This window comes from Heterodontus francisci, chromosome 30, assembly GCF_036365525.1.
Source record: "Heterodontus francisci isolate sHetFra1 chromosome 30, sHetFra1.hap1, whole genome shotgun sequence".
NCBI lineage: Eukaryota > Metazoa > Chordata > Chondrichthyes > Heterodontiformes > Heterodontidae > Heterodontus > Heterodontus francisci.
In genome coordinates, this window is record NC_090400.1 from 28,221,972 (window position 1) to 28,247,379 (window position 25,408).

General features: G+C 40.8%; 1 protein-coding gene across 1 annotated transcript in view; it reads right to left on the reverse strand.

Annotated features, from left to right (window-relative positions):
- Positions 1–24,811, reverse strand: part of nipsnap2 (nipsnap homolog 2) — a 39,407-nt gene extending 14,596 nt beyond the window's left edge. Inside the window, exons 1-7 of the mRNA XM_068010277.1 lie at positions 24,659–24,811; positions 18,491–18,630; positions 18,356–18,401; positions 15,666–15,760; positions 14,936–15,006; positions 11,115–11,255; positions 6,938–6,969 (exon numbers count right to left, since the gene is read on the reverse strand). Of these exons, the coding sequence (XP_067866378.1) occupies positions 6,938–6,969; positions 11,115–11,255; positions 14,936–15,006; positions 15,666–15,760; positions 18,356–18,401; positions 18,491–18,630; positions 24,659–24,777 (644 nt within the window). The 5' untranslated portion in view covers positions 24,778–24,811. The remainder of the gene's footprint in view (positions 1–6,937; positions 6,970–11,114; positions 11,256–14,935; positions 15,007–15,665; positions 15,761–18,355; positions 18,402–18,490; positions 18,631–24,658) is intronic.
- Between the last annotated feature and the right edge of the window lie 597 nt (positions 24,812–25,408).

Here is a 25,408-nt window from a genome sequence, read left to right on the forward strand (position 1 = left end):
CTCCTCCTTTTACCACCCTTTTACTATTTATATGCCTATAGAAAACTTTGGGATCTACTTTAATGCTAGCTGCCAGTCTCCTTTCATGCTCTCTCTTTGCTTCTCTTATTTGATTTTTCACTTCCCCTCTGGACCTTCTATATTCAGCCTGGTTCTCAATTGTATTTTCTACCTGGCATCTGTCATAAGCACACTTTTTCTTCTTTATCTTAATTGCTACCTCTTTTGTCATCCAGGGAGTTCTGGATTTGTTTGCCCTATTTTTCCCCTTCAAGAGAATATACCTTGACTGTACCTGAACTATCTCTTCTTTGAAGGTAGCCCATTGTTCATCTACCAGTTTTCCTGCTAGCTTTTGACTCCAATTTATTCGCCCTAGCTCTGTTCTTACCCCATTGAAGTTAGCTTTACCCCAGTTAATTATTCTTACACTGGATTGCTCTTTGTCCTCAGCCATAGTCAGCCTAAACCTTATGATACAATGATCACTATCCCCTAAATGCTCTCCTACTGATACTTGATCCACTTGGCCCACCTCCTTCCCATGAACCAGGTCTAGCAGTGCCTCCTTTCCTGTTGGACTAGCAACATACAGTTGTAGAAAATTTTCCTGAACACATTCTAGGAACTCTTGCCCCTCACTGCCCTTTACACTATTATCCCAGTCTATGTTTGGATAATTAAAGCCCCCCATTATAATTACCCTATCATTTTTGCAGGGGGCGGGGGGGCGGGGGGTCAGTTAGCTAGACGGCTAGGGTGAAATGTAGAAAGATGCCAACAGCGCGGGTTCAATCCAGCTGTGGTAGTTCATGGAGGCCTGCCTCCTGACATTGACCCACCCTTGAGGAGTGGTGACCCTCAAGCTATACATCACTAACTGTTTCTCTCTAATGGGCAGAGATGCCTATGGTCCTTTGGGACTATGGCTAGAGCAATAATTTTTGCACCGCTCCATAATTTCCTTGAAAATTTGTTCCTCCACGTCCTTCCCACTAGTTGGTGGCCTATAGACAACACCGAGCAACGTACCCACCCCTTTTTTGTTCCTTAGCTCTAGCCAAATTGATTATGTCCTCGAACCCTCTGGGACGTTCATTTTCTCTAGCGCTGCAGTGCTCTCCTTAATCAATACCACCACCCCTCCTCCTTTTTTCCCTTTCCTATCTTTCCTGAACACCTTGGATCCAGGAATATTTAACACCCAGTCCTACCCTTTTTGCCAGGTCTCTGTTATAGCCACAACATCATATTTCCACATGGCAATCTGCGCCTGTACCTCACCAGTCTTATTAACCACACTCCGTGCATTCACATACATGCACATTAACCCTGATTCAGACTTTATTACTTTCCCCCTTACTCTGACTGTACCTAATAACTTGCTATTCCCTACTCTCGTGTTATCTATCTCCCCCAGTATTCTGTGCTCCTTGGTATTCCTCTCTAATACTTGCTCCTGGTTCCCCACATCCCAGACAAGTTACCAGTTTTGCTTCCCTCCAATCTGAGCTTCCGCTCAAGTTCCCATCCCCCTGACAATTTAGTTTAAACCCTCCCCAACAGCACTAGCAAATCTCCGTGAGGATATTCGTCTCAGTCCTGGTAAGATGCAACCCGTCCATCTTGCACAGATCCCACCTGCCCCAGAACTGGTCCCAATGTCTCAGAAATCTGATGCCCTCCCTCCTACACCAGTTCTCCAGCTACGTGTTCAATCGCTCAACTCTCCTATTCCTATGCTCACTTGGACGTGGGACTGGGTGTAATCCTCAGATTACTGCTTTTGAGGTCCTGCTTTTTAATCTCCTTTCTAGCTCCCTAAAATCTGCTTTCGGGACCTCATCCCCCTTCTTACCTATGTCATTGGTACCAATGTGAACCATGACCTCTGGCTGTTCACCCTCCCCCAGAAGAATATCCTGCAGTCGTTCCGTGACATCCTTGAACCTGGCATCAGGGAGGCAACACACTATCCTGGAGTCATGTATACTGCTACAGAAATGCCTGTCTGTTCCCCTAACAAATCCCCTATCACTACTCTTCCACTCTGCTTCCCTCCTGTGCCGCTGAGCCACCTGTGGTGCAAACTTGGATCTGACTGCACTCCTCTGAGAAACCAATACCTTCACCAGCACCCAAAATGGAAAACCAATTAGCGAGTGAGATCATATCAGGGGACTCGTGCACTACCTGCCTGGTTCTCTTAAACTGCCTAGTGGTCATCCATTCCCTCTCTGCCTGCATGCTCCTAATCTGTGGTGTGACCATCTGCCCAAACGTGCTATCCACGTAGTCCTCTGCCTCGCAGATGCACAACAGTGACTCCAGCCGCTGCTCGAATTCCGAAACCCGGAGCTCAAGCTTCTGCAGCCGGTGACACTTACTGCAGATGTTTGTCTAGGACACATGGTATGTCCATGACTTTCCACATGCTACCGGCTGTACATTCCACTTGGCAAAGCTACCTTGCCATAACTTAACTTTACAGACTATTTATTATAAGTAGAATAGCTTACCAGGTACTCACCAAACAGCTCCTTCCACTGCACTGAAGCACAAACCAAATACTGGAGGGTTAAAAGAGTAGAAAAATGGAGCACCTCCTCCCCTTTCACCGAACTCGCCACTCAGCAAACTCGAATATCCACACTCAGCTTACAATCTGCACACCATGGGCGGCGCAGTGGTTAGCACCGCAGCCTCACAGCTCCAGCGACCTGGGTTCAGTTCTGGGTACTGCCTGTGCGGAGTTTGCAAGTTCTCCCTGTGAGCGTGTGGGTTTCTGCCGGGTGCTCAGGTTTCCACCCACAGCCAAAGACTTGCAGGTTGATAGGTAAATTGGCCATTGTAAATTGCCTCTTGTATAGGTAGGTGGTAGGAGAATTGAGGGAAGGTGGGGATGTGGTAGGGAATATGGGATTAATGTAGGATTAGTATAAATGGGTAGTTGATGGTCAGCACAGACTCGGTGAGCAGAAGGGCCTGTTTCAGTGCTGTATCTCTCTATGACTCTATGGCCATTTGCAGGCTGTACCTAGACATCTGTATTCATACCTTTTGGCGCTGAAACTGCAGCAACCAGATTTGACTGGTCAGCTACTTAACTGATTAGCTACTCTGCCATAGAGCCTGTTAATCCCTGCCTAAGACTGTAAGAAACTCTCTTAATTCTTCTTTAACTAGAGGGCAAACCCCAGTTAAATGCTAACTGCAGAACATACTTTCATAAAGTTAACAGTTAAAATCTTCACTCATCAAACTTGAATCTCCACACTCAGCTTGCAATCTGCACCCGGTATTAGAAAGATGAATAATATAATTGGAAATTTGATACAAAACTGTAACATAGTCGAATGGTTTCAAAAGTTATCCATTTGGTCCCATTCTCCTGTTCTTTTACCATAGCCTGCAAATGTTTCCTTTTCAAGTATATATCCAACTCCCTTTCAAAAGCTACTATTAAATTTAAGGGTTTCCAGTAAGGGCAGGGATAGAAGCAAGGGCAGAGTCTGGTCATACTGCAGAGGTAGAAGTCAGCAGCCTTGATGGATAGGATATGGAGTTTGAAACTCATCCAAGGATCAAACACAATTAGTTCTTTTTTTAAAAAAAAATTCATTCAATCATGGGATATGGGCATCACCGCTGGTGACAGAGAAGTAGAGCTGCTTGTTGTCAGCATATATTTGGAAACTAACCACATAACTATAAATAATGTTGCTGGTAGACAAGGTATAGACCAGGAAAAGGAGAAGCCTCAAGGCAAGAACATCATAACATAAAGAACATAAGAAACAGGAGCAGGAGTAGGCCATTTGGCCCCTTGAGCCTGTTCTGCCGTTCAATAAGATCATGGCTGATCTGATCGTTGCCTCAACTCCACTTTCCTGCCTGCCCCCATAACCTTCAATTCCTTGTAGATCAAAAATCTGTAGAACTCAGCCTTGAATCTATTCAATGACCCAGTCGCCACTGCTCTCTGGGAAGAGAATGCCAAAGATTTACGACCCTCTGAGAAAAGAAATCCCTCCCCATCTCCATCTTAAATGGGAGACCTCTTAATCTGAAACTGCTCCCTAGATCTAGATTACGCCAAGAGGGGATAACATCCTTTCGGCATCTACCCAGTCAATCCCCTTCAAAATCTTATATGTTTCAATAAGACCATCTCTCATTCTTCAAAACTCCAATGAGCAAAGGCCCAACTAGAGGCCTGCTGAACTGAACCACAGCGGACCCAAGCCCGACCAGGCCCGAGTCCCTCCGATTTTGCCCCGAGCCTGACCCGAACCCGCCACTATTCAACCTGACCCGATCATCCGTTTACTTACCTTCCTGACACCAAACCTGCAAGAAGCTGCAGCACATGTGCGATGATGTCATCGTGACATCACTTGCACACTGCGCAGACTCAGTTTCGTCTCGGACTCCCAGCTCAGATAAGTTTTTTATTTTTAATACTTACCAACAGAGCACTTACAGTGTGTGTCCGGCCCGACCCAACCTGGACTCGGCCTGACCCGACCTGAGCCCGGAAGATGGGCCCGACCCGACCTGAACCCGACGCATGTTGTCAGGTCCGGGTCGGGTAGCAGGCCTCTAGGCACAACCTCCTCAACCTTTCCTCAGAAGACAACACCTTCATCCCAGGAATCAACCTAATGAACCTTCTCTGAACTGCATTCAATGCAAGTATATCTCTCCTTAAATATGGAGACCAAAACTATACACAGTACTCTAGGTGTAGTATCACCAACCCCTGTATAGTACCAAGACTTCCCTACTTTTATACTCCATCTCCCTTAGGCCAACATTCCATTTGCATTCCTAATTACTTGCTGTACCTGTAGGCTAACTTTTTGTTATTCATGTACGATGATACCCAGATCCCTCAGTACCACAGCATTCTGTAGTCTCTCTCCATTTAAATAATATTTTGCTTTTCTATTTTTCCTAACAAAGTGGATAACCTCACATTTTTCCACATTATACTCCATCTGCCAAATTTTTGTCCACTCACTTAACCTTTCTATAATTCCTTTGCAGACTACTTGCGTCCTCCCTCGGAACTTGCTTTCCTACCTATCTTTGTATCATCAGCAAATTTGGCTACAATACACTCTGTACCTTCATTCAAGGCATTAATTATCGATTGCAAACAGTTGAGATCTCTGCACTGATCCCTATGGCACCCACTAGTTACAGATTGCCAACCTGAAAATGATCCATTTATCCTGACTCTCTGTTTCTTTTTATTTAGTGAATGCTCTATCCATGCTAATATATTACCCCATATCTCATGTAGTAACCTTTTACGTGGCACCTTATTGAATGCCTTTTGGAAATCCGAATATACTAAATCTACTAGCTCCCCTTTATCCATCCTGCTTGTTACATCCTCAAAGAACTAATAAATTTGTCAAACAATTTCCCCAGTTCACCATGCTGGGATGGCTGGCGAAGCTATTGCTAGAGATGTGGTAGCCACTTTGGGTGAAGCATGGCAGTGAAAAATGAGATTTTGGAGCAGGATAAAGTGGTTGTGATGGCCAGAACGGATAGCATTTCACATCTAGTCACATGGGGCTGAATTTTATTCTCCCGCCACCAGCAGCGATGGCAGGTTAAAAAAATGGCAGCCCGCAAGCATGGGCTGCGCGCTGCCAAATGATCTAGCATGCGAGCGGCTTATTTAAATATGCAGGTCAGGCCACGCCCCCAATCACGTGGCAGGGCGGCCTCAGTGACACCATGAACGGCGTCAGCTGCTTCTGCACAGGTGCTGGCGCCATTTTTAAAGGGCTACCAGACCTGTACAGAAACTAGAGCTGGACCACTACCGCCCCCCCCACCCACCAACTACACTGTAAATAAATTTCTGACCCATTTCTCCCCCCCCACACAATGAAAATAAATGGCCACCCTGTTCCTCCCCCCCAGAACATTTACATTGAAGATTTGACCTCTGCCCCTTCCCCGACAACTGCACAAAGTGTAGCGGTCACCCCTCCCCCCAGACTAGAAATGCAGAGTTGGTCCCGTTTCACCACCAACACCGCCCCCCACCCCCCCCCCAACCACCAACTTCACTAAAAATCTTAAGTTCCCCTCTTCCCCAACTCGGTGGCACCAGCTTTCCCCGGACAGGAAAGTGAAGACGCATGAGTGCCCCCTGTCGGACGGAAGATCCCGGAAGGCTGGTAAGATCATGGTGAATGGTATTTAAATGTTTTCATTTCCTTTATTTAAATATTTAAAGTTGGGTTGCGTCGCCCAGTAGCAGGGGACCACCATGGAGCCTTGCCGCCACCGGGAAGATCGGGCCCGGCAATCCCGGCATTGGGCACCGTGGTGGGCTGCTGCTGTGATCTTCCGCCTCCGCCTGCACTGCCAACCACGCTCTCCCCCCACACTTACACCCACAATCTGCACCCCCCGCCCCCCCCACCCAACCCTTACACCCCCCTTCAAGGAACCTGATGTCGGGAGCTCAACTAAATCCCAGCCATTGGCAACTTTGACCAGTGTGACCTCTGTGGTGTGGACAAGACAGAAACCAAACTGAAGAGTTTCAATCAGGCATTGTGGGAAAGGTGAGCACAGAAATGGATGACAAAAATGGGGTCATAAACCTTAGAGAGAAATGTGAGATAGACATTGGGTGGCAGGTGGATAAGATGCAGGAGCTGAGGATAGGCTTTTTCAGGACAGTTTTGCAGGTTGGGGAACGGTGTATATGGAAAGGGACTAGTTAACAATGTCAGCTATTCTGAAGAAAACAGGTTAGGATATCCAACAGTGACTGCAGACATCAAAGGGTTAATGGAAGCATACTTTCAATCCATCACTGGCAAATAACCTGCAATGCAAATGTCACATTGTACTTACAGTACAAGAAGGGTAAATTGTACAGGAGCATTAGCATGCCACTCACCAGTTATTACCCCATTCAATCATTGTTCCTGGCTGGAAAAATGATACCAATATTAAAAAAAAATAATCAAAACAGAATTTACAAATATTATGCAACAGGATCTCAGTATTTCTGTGACAGGATAATTTTTCAGACAGTAATTGTGTCACAATTTATTATGCTTATTCACTTATGTAAAGAATTTGTGTTTAAACATACCAAGTATGAATTGCCCCAGTGAGATATAACTTTTAGTTTTCCCAATTTTTTCATATTTCTTCCCCTTTAAACTCATTTAGTCTGTGCATCCTCGCTCTGTAATTATGGCACCATGATCCTTGGCACCACAGTGCTGAAGTAGGCATAGGTGACCTGTACAATTGGACACAGAAGCTAGAGGCACACTGTTGTGTGTCCCTGGCATGTAGCATTGGATAACATGGTAGGAAGTACATGTGCATTTAGCACTCAATTAACTTTATTATGGACCCCTAGGTTGACAGGGTTGGGTGGTACATTAAGAATTTTGACAAGCATTCCCTACTTGCAACATTAACCCATCTCCTCTCTCCACATGCTGACAAACCTGCCATCAATTCCCAGCATTTTCTGTTTTTATTTCAAATTTCCAGCATTTGCATTGTTTCCCTCTTTTATCTGTAATGATATCAACTTTCTTTTTCCTTAGAAGGCAAATAAAGCAACTCACAAAATAAACTCAACTTCTCATCATTTGATTTTTCCCTTCAAGGTGAGGTTTTTGCTGCAGCTGTCCTGAAAAACTTGCTGTGAAACATTACAGTGACATAGCCAAATACAATTTAATTTTATATTTGTACTTAAATATCTGACCTTGAAACCAGATACATAAAATTCCTCTCTTGCCTAAATTCCAATCTTGCATAAGTGTGCATATGCAAGAAGGCACCACTTGGTAAAGCTGAAGATAATTATTCAGAGCTTAACAATTCAGAACACAATATATTTGGCAAGCATGGAAAATATCATATCAATTTGGCTAGGTTAGGGGTCTGCAACCTGTGGCTCAAGAACTGCATGTGGCTCTTTAACATCTCATTTGCAACTCCTGACCTTTTCCAGTTGGATCACATTATCAAGAAAAAAGCCATGTTTTTATTGTGGGATAGAAGGCTAACCATTATGCTGTACTTTACGGTTTCAAGTGACTATTTTAACGAAAAACACCATCATGCTTTAAATAAACCTGTTCGAGTGATAAACCATGGTTAAAGATAATGCCTTTGGTCTGAGGAACCGGTTTTATGGTTGCGACCATTATTGTTTTTAATTGAGTTGAGACAATAAATTATTCAGAACGTGCTATATGCTTTTTTTTTAAATCATGAGAATTAATAGCTGAAAAAAATTGTCTTAATTCTACGCATCTTAAGTTGAAGTTTGTTTTAAGGATGACTTTACTGACAAAATTATAGTAAAAAAATTACAAGATAGATCTGTAATAAAAACACAAACATAAAGCATTCAATGTTATATATAAATTTCATATTACATTTTTATTCAAAGTGGAAACGAGCTGTTTTTACATTAAATTAATATGGTTCACCATTTTTATATTTGCTTTTTGAATATGCTTCTACATAATTCATGCCAATTGACACAAAAAACCTGAACATGCATAGACTGGAGATACGAAGAAAAAAAGTGAAAAAACACGATAATTCAGAGACAGGTTTATTTTAATGCTGATTATTTTCTCTATTGCGACATAAATTCAATATGTGCATTTTATTATATATGCAAGTTATGTATTCTACCAGAGACACTTGGCAATTTTCCATGTATTTGGTTTAGAAATGCTGAAGTTTTGTCTTATGGCTCCCAGTAGTTTTTATTTTAGGCAATTTTTCTTAAAAAAGGCTCTTCAGTTTAAAAAAAATTGTCAACCCCTGGTCTAGTTGCTGTTCAAGCTGTGGATAGATAAAAATAAATGGATCCAATGCTGCAGTTATTTTAAAAATTCTCAGTCTTAATGCATGGTGTGCAAAGATTACTGTATGAATGCGGCAATCATATTAAATTCCTTTGTCCACTATTGAATCAGAAGCAATATTCTGTAATTAGTTTCAAAGTCAAAGCATTTGGAAAAGAATATAAGGATGTATCATACTTGGATGTGTAGATGGTACAAACAATTGTCAGCTACTCTGCAAAAGTGGACAACAATATGCAAAGTTCCTTGGGGAAGGATGAAACAGACCAGAAGGAAGGAAAGGTCTGTCATCAACCTGGCTTGGAAAGGGAATGTGGAAAATGATAGGTCATGGATGTCCAAACTACATATGGGCCACAAGCCTGGCAATCAGCCCCTGAAGTCAAGTAACTCAGTCTTATGTGAGTTTATTTCTCATCTCCAGGTTTGCTCTGTTTGCATTTCATGGAACTAGAGGTTTAGAAAGAGCTATTTTTAAACTGTTGCCTCAATGACAGATAAATACAATCAGACCACCAAGATCTTCAACTTGAGATGTATTCAAATTAATAGGAAGACAGATTTAAGCTTTACATGACCCCAAAGTTCCATGGTGTGCACCTATGCATCCTATAACAGTATGGTTGCCTAGATTAGAAATGTAAAAAATTACTGTATAGGAACCGACCATTTAGTCCGTCAAATTTTTCTCCACATCAACCACCTAACTGAATCGCGTACCCATGCTTGCTGTCCACACCCTTTAATATTACTCTTTTTCAAGTAATTATCCAATTCCATTTTAGAAGAATGTATGGACTTTGCATCAACAATGGTCTGTGGGACGGAATTCCACATTTTCTCACCCTCCATCTAAAGAAATGTTCTCTAATCTTCCATTTAATTCTTCCTGCAATATTTGTGCCTCGTCACCATCTTGCCAACCAATAGAAACAATGATTTACTTCACAATCTTGAAAAGCTCTAGCAAATTCCACTTACTAGGTTGATAAGGATTTTCTTTCACCTTCCAGTCATATGAGTACGAAAGTTAACTTATTCGAGTTCAAAAGGAAATTTCAAAGGTCTACAATCTTTTGTGACATGTTGAAGATCCTCTCACCTTTTTCCATTGATGATAAAAGGCATACTTTATTTCTTTCTACTTTAAAATTTTTTAGTTGATGTTTTGGTGAATGAAAAATTAAAACTACCATTACACCATGCCTAACAGTTTAAATAACATTTCTAATTTTGAAACAATATACAAGGGTGAATTATGTTTGTTGGGTACTATGGTATTAAGTGTGACCTCTAGATTTTGTTAACACGCTACTTAATGGTTTGGTTGTAGAGGAAACTGTTTATCATCAACTTAAATATGGCCAACTTCATGTAACTATAAAATTTGGTAAGTACAGTGTAATAAGAGTTTAAATAGACAATGCAGTAAAGTCATACAGACAAGGACACAAGTTCAATATCAGGTTTTCCCCCTTTTTTTCCTTGATTTGCTTGATCTTTCTTTGTCACTGATATCGGTCTTTGTCTCTTATCCTTACCTCTAGTTATCCTAATCTGTCTCGTGTACATCTCTGAATCTCTTCTACCCATATCTGGTGGGCCTATATCTTGCCCTCTTTTAGTGTTCCTCTCTTACAGAATCTTACAGCACAGAAGGCGGCCATTTGGCCCATCATGCCTGCGCCGGCCCCTTGATCGAGCTATTCAATTAGTCCCGCTCTTTCCCTATAGCTCTGTAAACTTTTCTTTTTCAAGTATAAGATCTCTATTGTAGATAATTAAATCTTATAGTTATAAATGAGCATGTATCGGGAGCCAACTCCAGGAAACACAGCAGCAGTGCCCAAGCATGAGGAAGGGAACAGAACTAAATGCTAACCTGAAGAATGGAGGAGGACCCAGGGAGCAGAGTGCAGCTGACAGTAAAACTCCACCTAATTTACCATAAGTGGTAGGTTTTGCTTTGTTAGTCATTTTGTATTGCATTTGGGAAATTATTATTCCATTCTTAAATTACAAGCTTGAAATACTGATGCATTTCAGTGTCGGTTTATTCACCATCACGTCTCAAATTAATCCGAGTAGATACATACGCTATCAAAACCAACTATAGCAGAGGAAGCATTTTGCAATACCACCCAATTATAATGTTCGTTGATAACTGGGGTTCTCTAGCTTCTTGCAATATAAAAAACATAAATACAGGAAGCACATGTTCCTTACCCTGAGTTGGTAGGATCTGAGTTCATAAATATTAGGTCCTGACCTAGGTACCGGCTCATTCCAGAAACTGAACTCCAAAAGCAGTTGGTTTTTTCGAGACAGCAACATTTTTCCCCGCTCCTTCCTGAACTCCATGAATTCCTGTAAAAAAAAGGTATAAATTTCACATCTTAAACAATAAAGGATTATATTGTAAACTAACTTAATGGCGATACGGCACCCAGTGCCTTTATTTACCTAGATTATCGTTTAATGTTTAATTTGTTGATCGCAATTAAAAGCAGGTAATTTTATTTTAATTACTAGTGTCTGAAGATATTCAGCTCTGCACATTCTAACAGTGAACAAAATCTAATTCTGAGAATATGAAATCAGTCAGCTTTCTCCCCAGACCACAGTCCAAATGTAACAAAGGGGAATAACCTATTTCCAGACTACTGCCTATACCATAATAAAAGAAAAATACTGCAGATGCTGGAAATCTGAAACAAAAACAAGAAATGCTGGAAATACTCAGCAGGTCTGGCAGCATCTGTGGAGAGAGAAGCAGAGTTAACATTTCAGGTCAGTGACCCTACATGAGAACGCCAAACGATGAAGGGTCACTGACCTGAAACGTTAACTCTGCTTCTCTCTCCACAGATGTTGCCAGACCTGCTGAGTATTTCCAGCATTTCTTGTTTTTATTATTGCCTATACCATTGTGTTTTCCAATAGGAGATTCAAGACAGTAACTTGGCTGCTAATTTCCCCCTACCAATATGTTCCTCCTTCTTAGGTGCCTGACTCCACATGGAGCATCCTAACAGCAGTGCAACAGAAACTGCAAACCCAGTCAAGTAGTTGAGGAGAGAATTAAAATAAAATGAACCCACATGGATTAATAACAAATATTGCTACTCCAAAAAATTCTTAAGTGATCAACCATTTACCCAATTTTAACAAAGTGAATAAATATTTATTCATTCCAGTAAATGGCAAAACTTCTTACAAGGTTCTTTAAATGAGACATCTTTATCGTGTATACTATGGTAATAAATCAGCTCATTGGTATTCAACTAGACTGCTTAGGATGCATGCCAAACTATGCTCATACTACCCTGCAAGATATCTGCTCTCTTCTAATTCCAGCCTTTCGCACAATTATAATCACTCCACCATTGGCGGCTGTGTCTTCGGCTGCCTAGGCCCTAAACTCCAGGTTCCCTCCCTAAACCTCTCTGCCTTTCTACCTCTTTTCCTCCTTTAAGACATTCCTTAAAACCTACCTCTTCACCAAGCTTTTGGTCATCTGTCCGAATATCTCATCTGTCTTGGTGTTAAATTTTGTTTCGTAACGCTCTTGTTAAGCATCTCAAGATGATTTACTACATTAAAGAAGCTATATAAATGCAAGAAGCTTTTATTTTTACTATACATCATATACAAACAAATCTATACAGTCATAACCTTTTTTCTCTTCCTATTTCTGTCATCTCCTCCATTCTGACAACCATCAGAGATATTTGTGCTCCTCCAAGGCTTCTTACATTAAAAGACTATCCAATTTTATGCTAATGGTTTATGAGAACTCAGTCAATTGAACTATTGCCTGTGGCTCACTGTCAGATATGTATTATCACAGATAAATTTACTAATTATGTCTAGCCATAGTTTCTGGGGTAAGATAATCTCTTTGAAATTGAATAGTAAGATGCTATCATCGGTTTACACATTGTCCAGTGCCTCATATTAACACACACAATGACATCCTTACTGGGAATCTTTTTAGTTTCAAGAAGTATTTACACAATTCAGACAAATCACCTACATTCTTGTTGGGTGTTGCGCATTAGAGACAATTCACCTTTTTAAATCAGTTTCCTATTTCCATTCATTTGAAGAAGTAATGGTACCAAAGTCCTGTCATTTCACAACAGGCATTGATCAAACGGGTAGAAAAATCAAACCTAGGAGCTGCAATAATTCAACAATTAAATATTTAAATTGATAATCAATAGACCACCCTAAATTTGTTAAATCAACTGGAATCACTGATGTAGTAGCGAGCTAATAACGTGGTCATGACTACCATATGCTGCCTGGGAAGTGATCTCAGACTGTAGTATTATGGGATCTTCAGCTTTTTTTACACCTATCTGCAAAATAGAAAGCCTTCCAGGATGCCACTGAAATTCTCTAACAGCAATTGAATAAACACTGCTTCCATATATGTTGAATTATTACAACTCAATAACGGTACTTTTGTTTCTGGAAAAAAAACTGCTACTTGAAAAAGCTGATTCTTACTGCAAGGACATTACATATTTATACCAACATTCAGTCTCAGTTCAAAATTAAACGGTGGAATGCACTACAGCCCCCAATCAAGGACTGTTCTTTCAGATGCATCTCAGAAGTAAAAATTTAAAATTTATGTTTTTGAACTTGTAGTTTGCAATTTTGCCCCATTCTCAACAAAGTTGGCCAATTTGAAATAACCCAATTTCAGCAACCACATCTAAATTTTTTGGCAGGATGAGGAAGCAACAAAATAGCTACATAATGCAGAATTTTAATTTCAGAATTTGTAAATCATTCTTTATAAAAGTTTTGAGCATTGTTACTTTGAAAATGCAAGTAGTCAATGCCTAGATCATGCACAATCCACACAAAAATCGATGAATTTGAAAGGTTGGAGTATTAATGGACCACATTATGGAGGCTGAACCAACAGCAATTATGCCTATTTAACCAAGATGAGCTGCCAACCACATATCCACTCCATCACCAAAACCACCAACTTACAACTCCAAACATTGCCAGTCTCCGTCCCTACCTCACTTCATTCGCTGTTGAAACCCTCATCCATGCCTTTGTTACCACTAGACTTAATTATTCCTACCTGGCACCCTCCATAAACTTGAGCTCATTCAAATAACTGCTGGCCATTTCCTAACTCACACCAAGTCCTATTCACCTATCACCTCTGGGCTCACTAACCTCCAGTGGTTCCCACTTAAACAATTCTAAAATTTTCATCCTTGTTTTCAAATCCCTCCATGGTCTCTCCCCTCCCTATCTTTGTATCCTCCTCCAGCCCCAAAACCATCAAAGATATCTGTGCTCCTCCAATTCTGGCTTCATGCACTTCCCTGATTTTCATCGCTCCACCATTGGCGACCTTGCCTTCAGCTGCCTGGGTGCTAAGCACTGGAATTCTCTCCCTAAAACACTCTGTCCCTCTCATAGTTTAAGATGCTCCTTAAAATCTACTCCTTTGACCAAGCTTTTAACCATTTGTCCGAATATTTCGTGTAGCTCAGTGTCAAACTTTGTCTGACAACACTCCTGTGAAGTGCCTTGCGGGACGTTTTACTACGTTAAGGGCACTAATTAAATTGAAGCTGTTGTTGTTAAGAGCTACATGTGCCAACACCTCACATTCTCAATATTGAAATAAGAGACTGTCTAAAAGGGGTGGTGAAAGAGGAAACATATTGTCAAGCTGACTTAAGCAAACTCTTAAACAGCTATTTATAGAAGTGTGGGTAATGTGTTTTGGTTTGCAGAGCAAGAAATCATGGGTAGAAAATAAATAAAACAAGAGTATTATTTCAGATATATTTCCTCCTGGCATTTTACATTTGGATTTTCAGTTCCCTTCAAAACAGAAAGAATCAAGCATGTACAATATTACATAAAAACAAAGCTAAAAATTTCATTCGTCTACCCTAGTAAATATCCTGGTAATTTAAATTGATATTATGCAAGTGTTACTATAAACAAAAGATCTTCCATCACTTTGTTAAAACTAAAATACACCCTTTTAACTGTGTTACCTTATTTTGTCTGAGCTTACTCATCACCTCGGTAAGCGTGGGGTAACCTCCACTATACTTCCAGAGGTGGACTGAAAAAGACAGAAATAGGATAACAGAATAGCAAGCCTTCTCTATTTCATGTTGTGAGTTACTGTGTGCTATCCCTGTGTTCTGGTTTCTGGCTAATGAAAATACTAGATGGACAATGAATATGCTTTTTTTTTTAGGTACTGCACACAAAGAGAAGTTTTAATTTTTGGCTAGTAGCACAACTGACAATTCTAATTACCTCCCAGACCAGTTCCATGCTCAAGAATCGGAGATGAAGTCACTTATTACCTTTGTATATATATAATTTACGGATAAATGATCAGACACAAAGTTGCTTCTGAGCACATTTATTTTTCAAAGGATGTCAGAAGTGGATTTGCTGAATGCCACAAAATGTAAGTTGGCACAAAGATTTGAAGACTGAAAGTTTCCATGATAAGCAACAAATAACTTCAGTGTAATATATTAGTATGCAAATAAAAGGTTCAAAATCAAAAGTACAGAATAGTTTATGCATCCAAAACAAAAAAAATTCATATTACAGGTATAAATTTAATTGGCTACAATGAGAAAATAAATTCAACCCAATTTTCATTTAAATACAGAAAGTGTGATTTGAGCTCTATCCAACTATAAAAATTGCTAACATCTACAGATAAATTATACCTTACTATTCTGCTTATTGTAATATTTATACCTGCTTGATCCTGCTCTCCATACCACGTGTTCCACGTCCCCACAAGTTCACATGGATAGTTTTGGTCTGTGTGAATCTTTGGTAGTACCTCTATGCTGCAAAGAACAACATGTTTATTTCAGACATTTTATAACCGGGGCAAATTTCTAATTCCAATGGGTTAAAAACTTTCTATCACCAAAAAAGTAAGGATGAGTGATCAACATTAGGGAGGGTATTTGGATATTTGAAACACATCAGATTGAATTGAATTAGATAACACCAGCACATTGCTGCACCATTCTGTGTGTTCATCAGCTACTTTGCTTTTCCTGTTAATTGTTCACTTCAATAACTAACTTAAGATAACATCTGTAACGTGGTTAAATTTTGATATACATGTGCACAGCTGGATTAGAGACTTAGGGTTCCATTCGTACAATTATTCATCAGAACTTCAGCTAACTGCTACTTTTGTAAAGATAACAAAGGCTGAGAGTGGGTGGTGGGTGGGGAGGGGGAGGAGAATGAAAGAGGGAAGAAGGAAAATGCCAGTGAATTGTTTTGTCAGTGTTCCCATTGTAAAAGGACTATGGTCTTTATTAATTCCAATTTTAAAGGTGCTTAAGTATACATAAAGTTGAAACAGTAGCTTCCAAATCTGATGTCGAAGGTTTTAATTGATTTAATAATGTACGGTATAATTAATTTCTAATACAGTACAGCAGAAATGACTTCAGCTCTTCTGTATAATCTATGTATAAATATATCGTAATTATCCTCCAGTCTCTTGTCTACTTATGGCATATTTTGTCCTGCCTTGCTCCACACCCCACATTCATCTTTTTTTCTGCATTTCTGTCTAAACACACATACAATGTGCTTGACTGACCCATGAAAAATGTAGTGTGGAAATGAGTCAATTGTCTCTTCCTAAGAAATCTGACAAAGTAGCCCTTCCATACTGTCATGTTTCAGGATTTTTGACTGATACATGGGGATTTCTATTGCAGACTGAAAATTTGTAACACACAATAAACTTGAGCTCTTCCTTCCACTTAATAATAAGAAAACTGTGTGTGTAATTTGAGTTCAGCACTCCTATTAAAAACAATTTTTGGGGCAGCTCTCATTTACTTGATGGACTGTTGACCAACCAACCCAATGTGTTGTATCCAATGATATTCAGCAATATAAATTTCCCAGAACTTTTCCTGAAATTGGCCCAGGCTTTTTTCCTCTCTCTAGAAATTGGCATTATAAGCAGTGGTAAACAAGGTTGCATTATCGAATGGGTATGGTAGGCAAAACTGTGTCTGGTGATTTTTTTTTTCATCTTTTGTATATGTAAATGTGGAGTGCCAATTTTCTTCCCATGTAGCATAACTCAGAGTTGAAATGACAATGCAATGTGATGGTCCCTTTACTACCAGCAATTCAGAGAGGTGGGGTGGGCAGAAAAAAATTAAACTCGTTTTGAAAAGAAGATAGTAAAATAATCAATTAAATGAAATTAAACAGAAAAATAAAAGATACTTACAAACAAAATTAACAGTCCCACCCAACCTTCCAGCTGGGCAATTGTTTGCTCACTAATTTTATGTTGAAATGGTGGAGCCAGAACCTTTATTGTAAAACTACAACAACTCACTAAACTGTATCTTTTGGGTATCAAGTAATTTGTGTTGATAAATTAAGCTGAAATGTGTTAGTAACATATTAGAGAAGGCCCTTTCCAAGATACAAAAATATCAAAATAAATTATATAGAGGTGCCCAGGATGCATATACCAAAAACTACAATTACTTGGACTCTAACCAAACATGTATAACAAGGAAAATATGTCAGATGCTGGAAGTCTGAAACAAAAACAGAAAATGTTGGACTCAAATCAGGCAACATCCATTGATAAAGCAGCAGTCAGTTGAAGGGTTCTGAGGAATGTTTAGACCTGAAATGTCAACAGACTTGTGTTTTCTCAACGAATGTTGTCTGACTTGCTGCGTGTCTTCAGTGTTTTGTTTTTGAAACAAGTAAACATTTCTGAAGCAGGTAAAAGTGTTATTAACAGAAATTATGTCCCACCTGTAGTAATAGAGCGTGTTTAATGTAATGAAACATCCCGAGGTGATTTAATAAAACATCATATGATACTAAGCCACATAAGGAGATATTAGGGCAGACGACCAAAAACTTGGTCAAAGATGTAGGTTTTAAGAAACGTCTTAAAGGAGGAAAGAGACGTAGAGAGCTGGAGAGGTTTAGGGAGGGAATTTCTGAGCTTAGAATCCAGGCACCTGTACGTGCCTGCGCATTATTTTTAGCAAAGTAAAGGGTTGTATTTATCTAATGCTAAGCAGACTACACAGAGGTCAAGTTTTTCCCATTCAATATCAATAAAGTTACTAAATCTTTCCCCTAAAGTGATTTTGCTTCATGTTTCTCATCTGTATATAGCTACAGTAATTATAAAATAATTTCAAAATTACCGTTAGAAAATTAAAAGAAATGTTGCTAGTTGTCAGTTATTTAAGGAGTTTTCAAAAAATGTATAATGGGGCTGCATTATCGAATTCATTGTACATTTAATATGGCATTTTTTTTAATGGAAGAAATCTAAAATGACTAATGTGTACTCCAGGTAAATCAGAGATTCGTTATCTTTAGCCAAAAGAGCTAAATAAGAGAGCAGACTTTTTTCTTAACCTTACCAAAGTTTGTTGTAAGCCTCCAGGGATTCTGGCTTTACGCTGTGAACTGGAAAGAAAATGTTGAAAATTATACTCAGAATTAATATGAACATAATACATTCCTTAACAGTCTTTAAAATACTTTCGGATACTTACACTGAATTTTGTACAGGCTGCTGGTTTCCTTTTTAGATAGCAAGTTAGAATGAGCATCTTTTCGTGGATCCACCTTTCTAACAAACAGAGATTTAAACCAGCTCTCCTCCCTGCTATTGCAAGAAGTAGCAGATAATGCCCTGCACATAAACAAAAATAATTACAGTAGTAGAGAGTGTTAGGTAGCATAGAGACAAGTGATTTCAATGATGGGGGAGCCCAGCACGTCAATGCAAAGGACAAGGCTGAAGCATTTGTAACCATGTTCAGTCAGAAGTGCAGAGTGGATGATTGATCTCGGCCTCCTCCTGAGGTCCCCAGCATGAAAGATGCCAGTCTTCAGCCGATTCGATTCACTCCACATGATATCAAGAAACGGCTGAAGGCACTGGATAAAGCAAAGGCTATGCGTGCTGACAACATCACAGCTGTAGTACTGAAGACTTGTGCTGTAGAACTAGCCCCTAGTCAAGATGTTCCAGTACAGCTACAACACTGGCATCTACCAACAATGTGGAAAATTTCCCAGGTTTGTCCTGTCCACAAAAATCAGGACAAATCCAATCCGGCCAATTATTGCCCCATCAGTTCACATTCGATCATCGGCAAAGTCTTGGAAAAGGTCATCGACAGTGCTATCAAGTGACACTTACACAGCAATAACCTGTTCACTGATGCTCAATTTGGGTTCCACCAGGACCACTCGGCCCCAGACCTCATTACAGCTTTGGTCCAAAACATGGACAAAAGAGCTGAATTCCAGAGGTGAGGTGAGGTGAGAGTGGCTGCCCTTGACATCAAGGCACCATCTGACATGGATTGTGGCATCAAGGAGCCCTAGCAAAATTGCAGTCAATGGGAATCAAGGGGAAAAAAGTCCACTGGTTGGTGCCATACCTAGCAGAAAGGAAGATAGCTGTGGCTGTTAGAGGCCAAACATCTAAGCCCCAGGACATCCTTGCAGGAATTCCTCAGAGTAGTGTCCTGGGCCCAACCATCTTCAGCTGCTTCATCAATCACTTTCCCTCCATTATAAGGTCAGAAGTGGGAATGTTCACTGATGATTGCAGTTTTCAGTACTATTCATGACTCCTCAGATACTGAAGCAGTCTGTGTCCACATGCAGCAGGACCTGGACAACATTCAGACCTGGGCTGATATGTGGCAAGTAACATTCATGCCACACAAGCGCCAAGCAATGATCATCTCCAGCAAGAGAGAATCTAACGATCTCCCCTTGACATTCAACGGCATTACCATTGCTGAATTCCCCACTATCAACATCCTGGAGGTTATCATTGACCAGAAACTGAACCAGCCATATAAATACTGTGGCTACATGAGCAGGTCAGAGGCTGAGAATTCTGCAGCGAGCAACTCACCTCCTGACTCCATAAAAACTTGCCCACCATCTACAAGGCACAAATCAGGAGTGTAACGGAACATTCTCCATTTGCCTGGATGTGTGCAGCTCCAACAACACTCAAGAACTCAATACCATCCAGGACAAAGCAGCCTGCTTGATCAGCAGCCCATCCAGCATCAGCACACAGTGGCAGCAGTGTGTACCATCTGCAAGCTTCTTTGAAAGCACTTTCTACCACCTAGAAGGACAAGGACAGCAGACGCATGGGAACACCATCACCTGCAAGTTCCCCTCCAAGCCACACACCTTCCTGACTTCGAACTGAATTACCGTTCCTTCACTGCCACTGGGCAAAAACCTGGAACTCCCTTCCTAACAGCACTGTGGGTGTACCTACAACAGATGGACTGCAGTGGTTCAAAGTGGCTCACCACTACCACCTTCTCAAGAGCAATTAGGGATGCTCACATCCCATGAAAAAAATTGAAAAAGTCCTGGTGGCTTTTAAGGTTAGACTTATGATGGAAAGAGGATGAATGCAATAGAAACAGTTGGCAACGCATACTTTTAGGGGATGAAGAATCTAAGGACACTGGGCTGCACAATGATGTTACAAGGAAAAACATGGAAGATGAGCAGGTCATGTTCAAAAATACTAAATACTATATGGAGACTATAGAATAGGTAGCAAAAGGGAAAAGACTGGTATGGGCAATATTGGAAGGAATGCAAAGGATAATGGCAAAAGAGATTATTCCTAAAGTATAAAGCTATGGGAAGCTCAGTGATTTGAGAAAAATACAAAAATAAGACAAAGGGTATTAAGAATCTAGTTAAGAGTGCTCACATGGAGAACGAGGTTAGAGAACTGTCAAATAATTACATACATTAATAAAAATTTGCATGTATTTAGCTCCTGCCCATAAATCTTACTTTCTGCATCAACATTTTATGTAAACACTTATAATGGGAGAATCGTAACTAAACATGTTAGAATTTATAATGGGAAATATAACATATTGTCAATATGGTTAGTGGCAAATCAATCAAATCACCCAAAAATGTTTTTTGAAAGAAATTTCATGCCCTTTTTCATGTCGGAGCTCAAATTTCTAACCTCTAATATTCAAAATATCTAATAGATAAGAAGTCTACTCAACAACTGTATTTATATAGCACCTTTAACGTAGTAAACTGTCCCCAAGCGCTTCACAGGAACATTATAAAACAAAATTTGTCATCATGTCACATAAGGAGATATCAGGGCAAAGGACCAAAAGCATGGTGAAAAAGGTAGGTTTTAAGGAGTGGTGTAAAGGAGGAAAGCGAGCTAGAGAGGTTTAGAAGTTTCGGGAGGGAATTCTAGAACTTGGCAGCTTACGGCACGGCCGTCAATGGGTGGACCAATTGAAATTGGGGATGCTCAAGAGGCCAGAGATAGAGAAGCACAGATATCTCCGAGGGCTGTGGAACTGGAAGAAATTACAGCGATATGGAGGGGCGAGACACAGAGGGATTTGAAAATAAGGATGAGAATTTTACAATTGAGGCTTTGTTTTAACAGGGAGCCAGTGTAGATCAGCAAGCACAGAGCTGATGGGTCAACAGGAGTTTGAGAGAGTTAGGACATGGACAGCAGAGTTTTGGATGGGCTCAAGTTTACAGAGGGTAGAACATGGGATGCCAGCCAGTAGTGTGTCAGAATAGTCAAGTCTAGAGGTAACATGAACCAAGGCATGGATGAGGTTTTCAGCAGCAGATGAGCTGAAACAGGGTGCAGTAAGGTGGCATCACAGAGGTGGAAATAGGCAGCCTTAGGAGGTGGCTTGGTTATGTGGTTGAAAGTTCATCTTGGGTCAAGAGTGACACAGAGATTGTGAACAGTCTGGTTCAGTCTCAGACAGTTGTCAGAAGAGGGATGGAGTCTGTGGCTGGAGAGCAGAATTTGCAGCGGGGACCAAAGACAATGGCTTCGGTCTTCCCAATAATTAACTGGAGGTCATGGTAACACTGAATTCAGAAGCAAATAAAGGCAAGGACAAAGATTTTAACAAGTTTGCCTGGACACCTGAGGGGGCCTATCTACCCCAGGTGGTCCTGGCCAACATTTATCACCTTAATCAACATCACAAACAGATTATCTAGTAATTTATCTCACAGCTGTTTGTTGGACCTTGTGCACAATTTGGTTGACATTTCCCTTCATTAGAACAGTAACTACACTTCAAAAGTACTTCATAAGCTCCAAGCTTTAGGACATCTTGCAGTCATGAAAGGCACTGGATAAATGCAAATTGTTCTTTCTGTGGAAGGTATGGAAGCAGAATTCAAAGGATTCAAACAAGAAGTTACAGGAGAGAACTGCTCAAAGGTGGTAAGGTGACATGTTCCTTTCTTTTTTATTCATTCACGGGATGTGGGCATCTCTGACATGGCCATCATTTACTGCCCATCCCCATTTTCCCTGAGAAGGTGATGGTCATAGGGTCATACAGCACAGAAACAGGCCCTGAGGCCCATCGTGTCCATGCCGGCCATCAAGCACCTGTCTATTCTAATCCCACTTTCCAGCACTTGGCCCATAGCCTTGTATGCTATGGCATTTCAAGTGCTCATCTAAATACTTCTTAAATGTTGTGAGGGTACCTGCCTCTACCACCCCTTCAGACAGTGTGTTCCAGATTCTAACCACCCTCTGGGTGAAAAAGTTTTTCCTCAAATCCCCTCTAAACATCCTGTCCCTTACCGTAAATCTATGCCCCCTGGTTATTGACACCTCTGCTAAGGGAAAAAATATCTTCCTATCTACGCCTCTCATAATTTTGTATACCTCAATCAGGTCCCCCGTCAGCCTTCTCTGCGCTAAGGAAAATAATCGTAGCCTATCCAGTCTCTCTTCATAGCTGAAATGCTCCATCTTCAGCCAGAAGTGTTGAGTTGATGGTCCACATTGTGGGGATCTCAGAAGGAGGCCAATCACAAGCCAGTCTTCAGCCAATTCATTTCAGTCTGCGTGATGTCAAACAGCTGAGTGCACTGACTACAGCAAAGGCTTTGAACTTGGACAACATCCTGATTATGATGAAGACTTGTGCTCCGGAACTCTCAGCATCTCTAGACAAGCTACTTCAGTGCAGCGACAGCTAGTTTGTCTATTGCATGCATACAGTCTTGTGATGTAGATCCACAAGGATGAAACCTCAGGTTTTCAGATATGCCTGGTGCTGCTCATGCAATGCTCTCCTACTCTCTGCACTGAACTAAGATTGGTCCCCTGAGCCCCTTGATTTGATGGTAAGGGTAGAGTGGGGGATATGCTGGGCCATGAGGTTACAGATTGTGGTGGAATACAATTCTGCTGCTGCTGATGCCCCACAGAGCATCATGGATGCCCAGTTTTGAGCTGAGAGATCTGTTCTGAGTATATCCCACTTAGCATGATGATAGTGCCACACACACAATGTGCAGTGGTCCCTTCTACGGGTGGGGGGGGTGGAGATTGCAGACAACAGGAAATGGAAATAGGCTGAACAAATACAGAAGGACCGGTATAGACTGGAAAGCTAGGCTAATGTAAGCCACATCATTTAACATTGACAAATGCAAAGCCACGAGATTGGGAAGGTATAATGAACAGTGGTAATATAAACTCAATGGTATCATTCTATAGGACATTTGGGATTTGGGGGGCACTAGCAAGTGGACAATTGACCCCATTAGCACAATGTGGGACAACAGGAAAGACAGCAAATAGGATCTTGGAATGTTTAATCAGAGAAAGACAGTATACATTTCTGGAAGTGATCAAGTTTGTATACAGCCTCATGCCACAGTATTATAGAATGTTATATCTTGAACAATGTGAGTACTCAGGTGAACTACAATGGTCTTTGCTAGTCCTTTGTATTTTTATGTTCCCAGTCTCAGATGAAGCCAAATTACATTGTGGTCACTTTTTCCCTTATTTTTAGGTTGCCCAATTGCTCCATTTTATTATTAAAAATCAGATAAGATGGTGCTTCCTTCCTTTTTTGGAACAACAACACTACCGGAAAAAACATTCCTGATCACACTGAAAAACAAATTTCCGTATTCCTCACCAGAACGTTAATATGACACTCCACAAATCCACATTTACCTGCTGGAACAATCAACAATTGCTATATAGGCCAAAGTTACATCATTTTGTTTTGTTCACAAACGAAACTCCAGACTATGAATCAATGTTCAAAATATACAAAAAATGGCTTTTCTGTGGAAGATTTTGATCTAAGGTTTGATGTTAGTAACTGTCTTAGTGCTCCTACTTTGATACTAACACAATAATGCTATTTTGTTCATCATACAGTAAAAGCTCGTAATGAACAAATTCAAAACATTTTTGTTAACCAATTGGTATAGTCACCCAACAATTAGTGTTTTTCTTCAAACGGAATGGCGAAACGAACACAAACCTAACAACGCTTTGAGTAGTTATATATATTTAATTGTCAAAGATAATGACCTTGCAAATCGGCAAGTGCAAATCTTCAAAAAAAACTCCCGTGCTGAGGCATGAAACGATCATTATCTTGTCAGCCATTTAGTTATGTACCTGTTCAATTGAACGTTAAATTAACTTTGTTCCCGCTGCCAACTTTATTGCTGAACAGTTAGCTTTTGAAACAAAGAAACACAGTGACATGCTTGACAATTTTTGGCGGAGGGGAAAGGGCCTGCAAACATAAACTTTACCTCAGCTCACCTGCAGCAACATTGAGGCACTAAAGCGATGGAAGAGGCGAGACCTCACGTACACTAACCTGATTAGTGTTGCTGTGCTGGTGCGAGCAGCAACTGCCAGGGCGCGGCCCTCGCCCCGTGTCCGGCCTGTGGCACTCCTCGCACCGGGCACAATGTTGAGGATAACTCTGGCCGCCATCTTGTTGTGGAGGTGACATTCAGCCCGGCGCCGGTTGATGTGCGCATGCGCCGCAGAATACCCACCCGTGCCCTGACAACAGCGGCCTCAGGCTGCAGCTGCTCGGCTAACAACATTCTTTATTCAGGGAATATTCGTCACCATGTGAAAACGCGTATAAAGAGTGTTATAATTAATTCGCATGTATTTCAAGTTGCTGATATTTGGTCTTGGCGCTCTGAATTAGGATTTATTCCCCATTGCTAGGCAGTGTCCAAAATCTTCAGGTCCTCAAAATTCAAGCAGAACACACCAGAGAAGCTAAGCTCAGGTCCGCCCGAGATGCCTTTACTTTGAAGACCAGATTGCACGACAGGACTGTTAAATCATTTATTTTGGTTCAATTTTGCCGAATCCAAAACTAGAAGGGGAAAGGGGCAGAGAGTGGATTGTTTAAGATCAAAGCAAAATACTGGATGCTGGAAATCTGAAATAAAAACAAGAAATGCTGGAAATACTCAGCAGGTCTGGCAGCATCTGTGGAGAGAAAAGCAGAGTTAACGTTTGATTGAGTTAACGATTATTTAAGATCTGCTGTTTCCTTTGTTGCTGATGAGAATTCAGAACAATCAGTTATCATCGCATCGCAAGG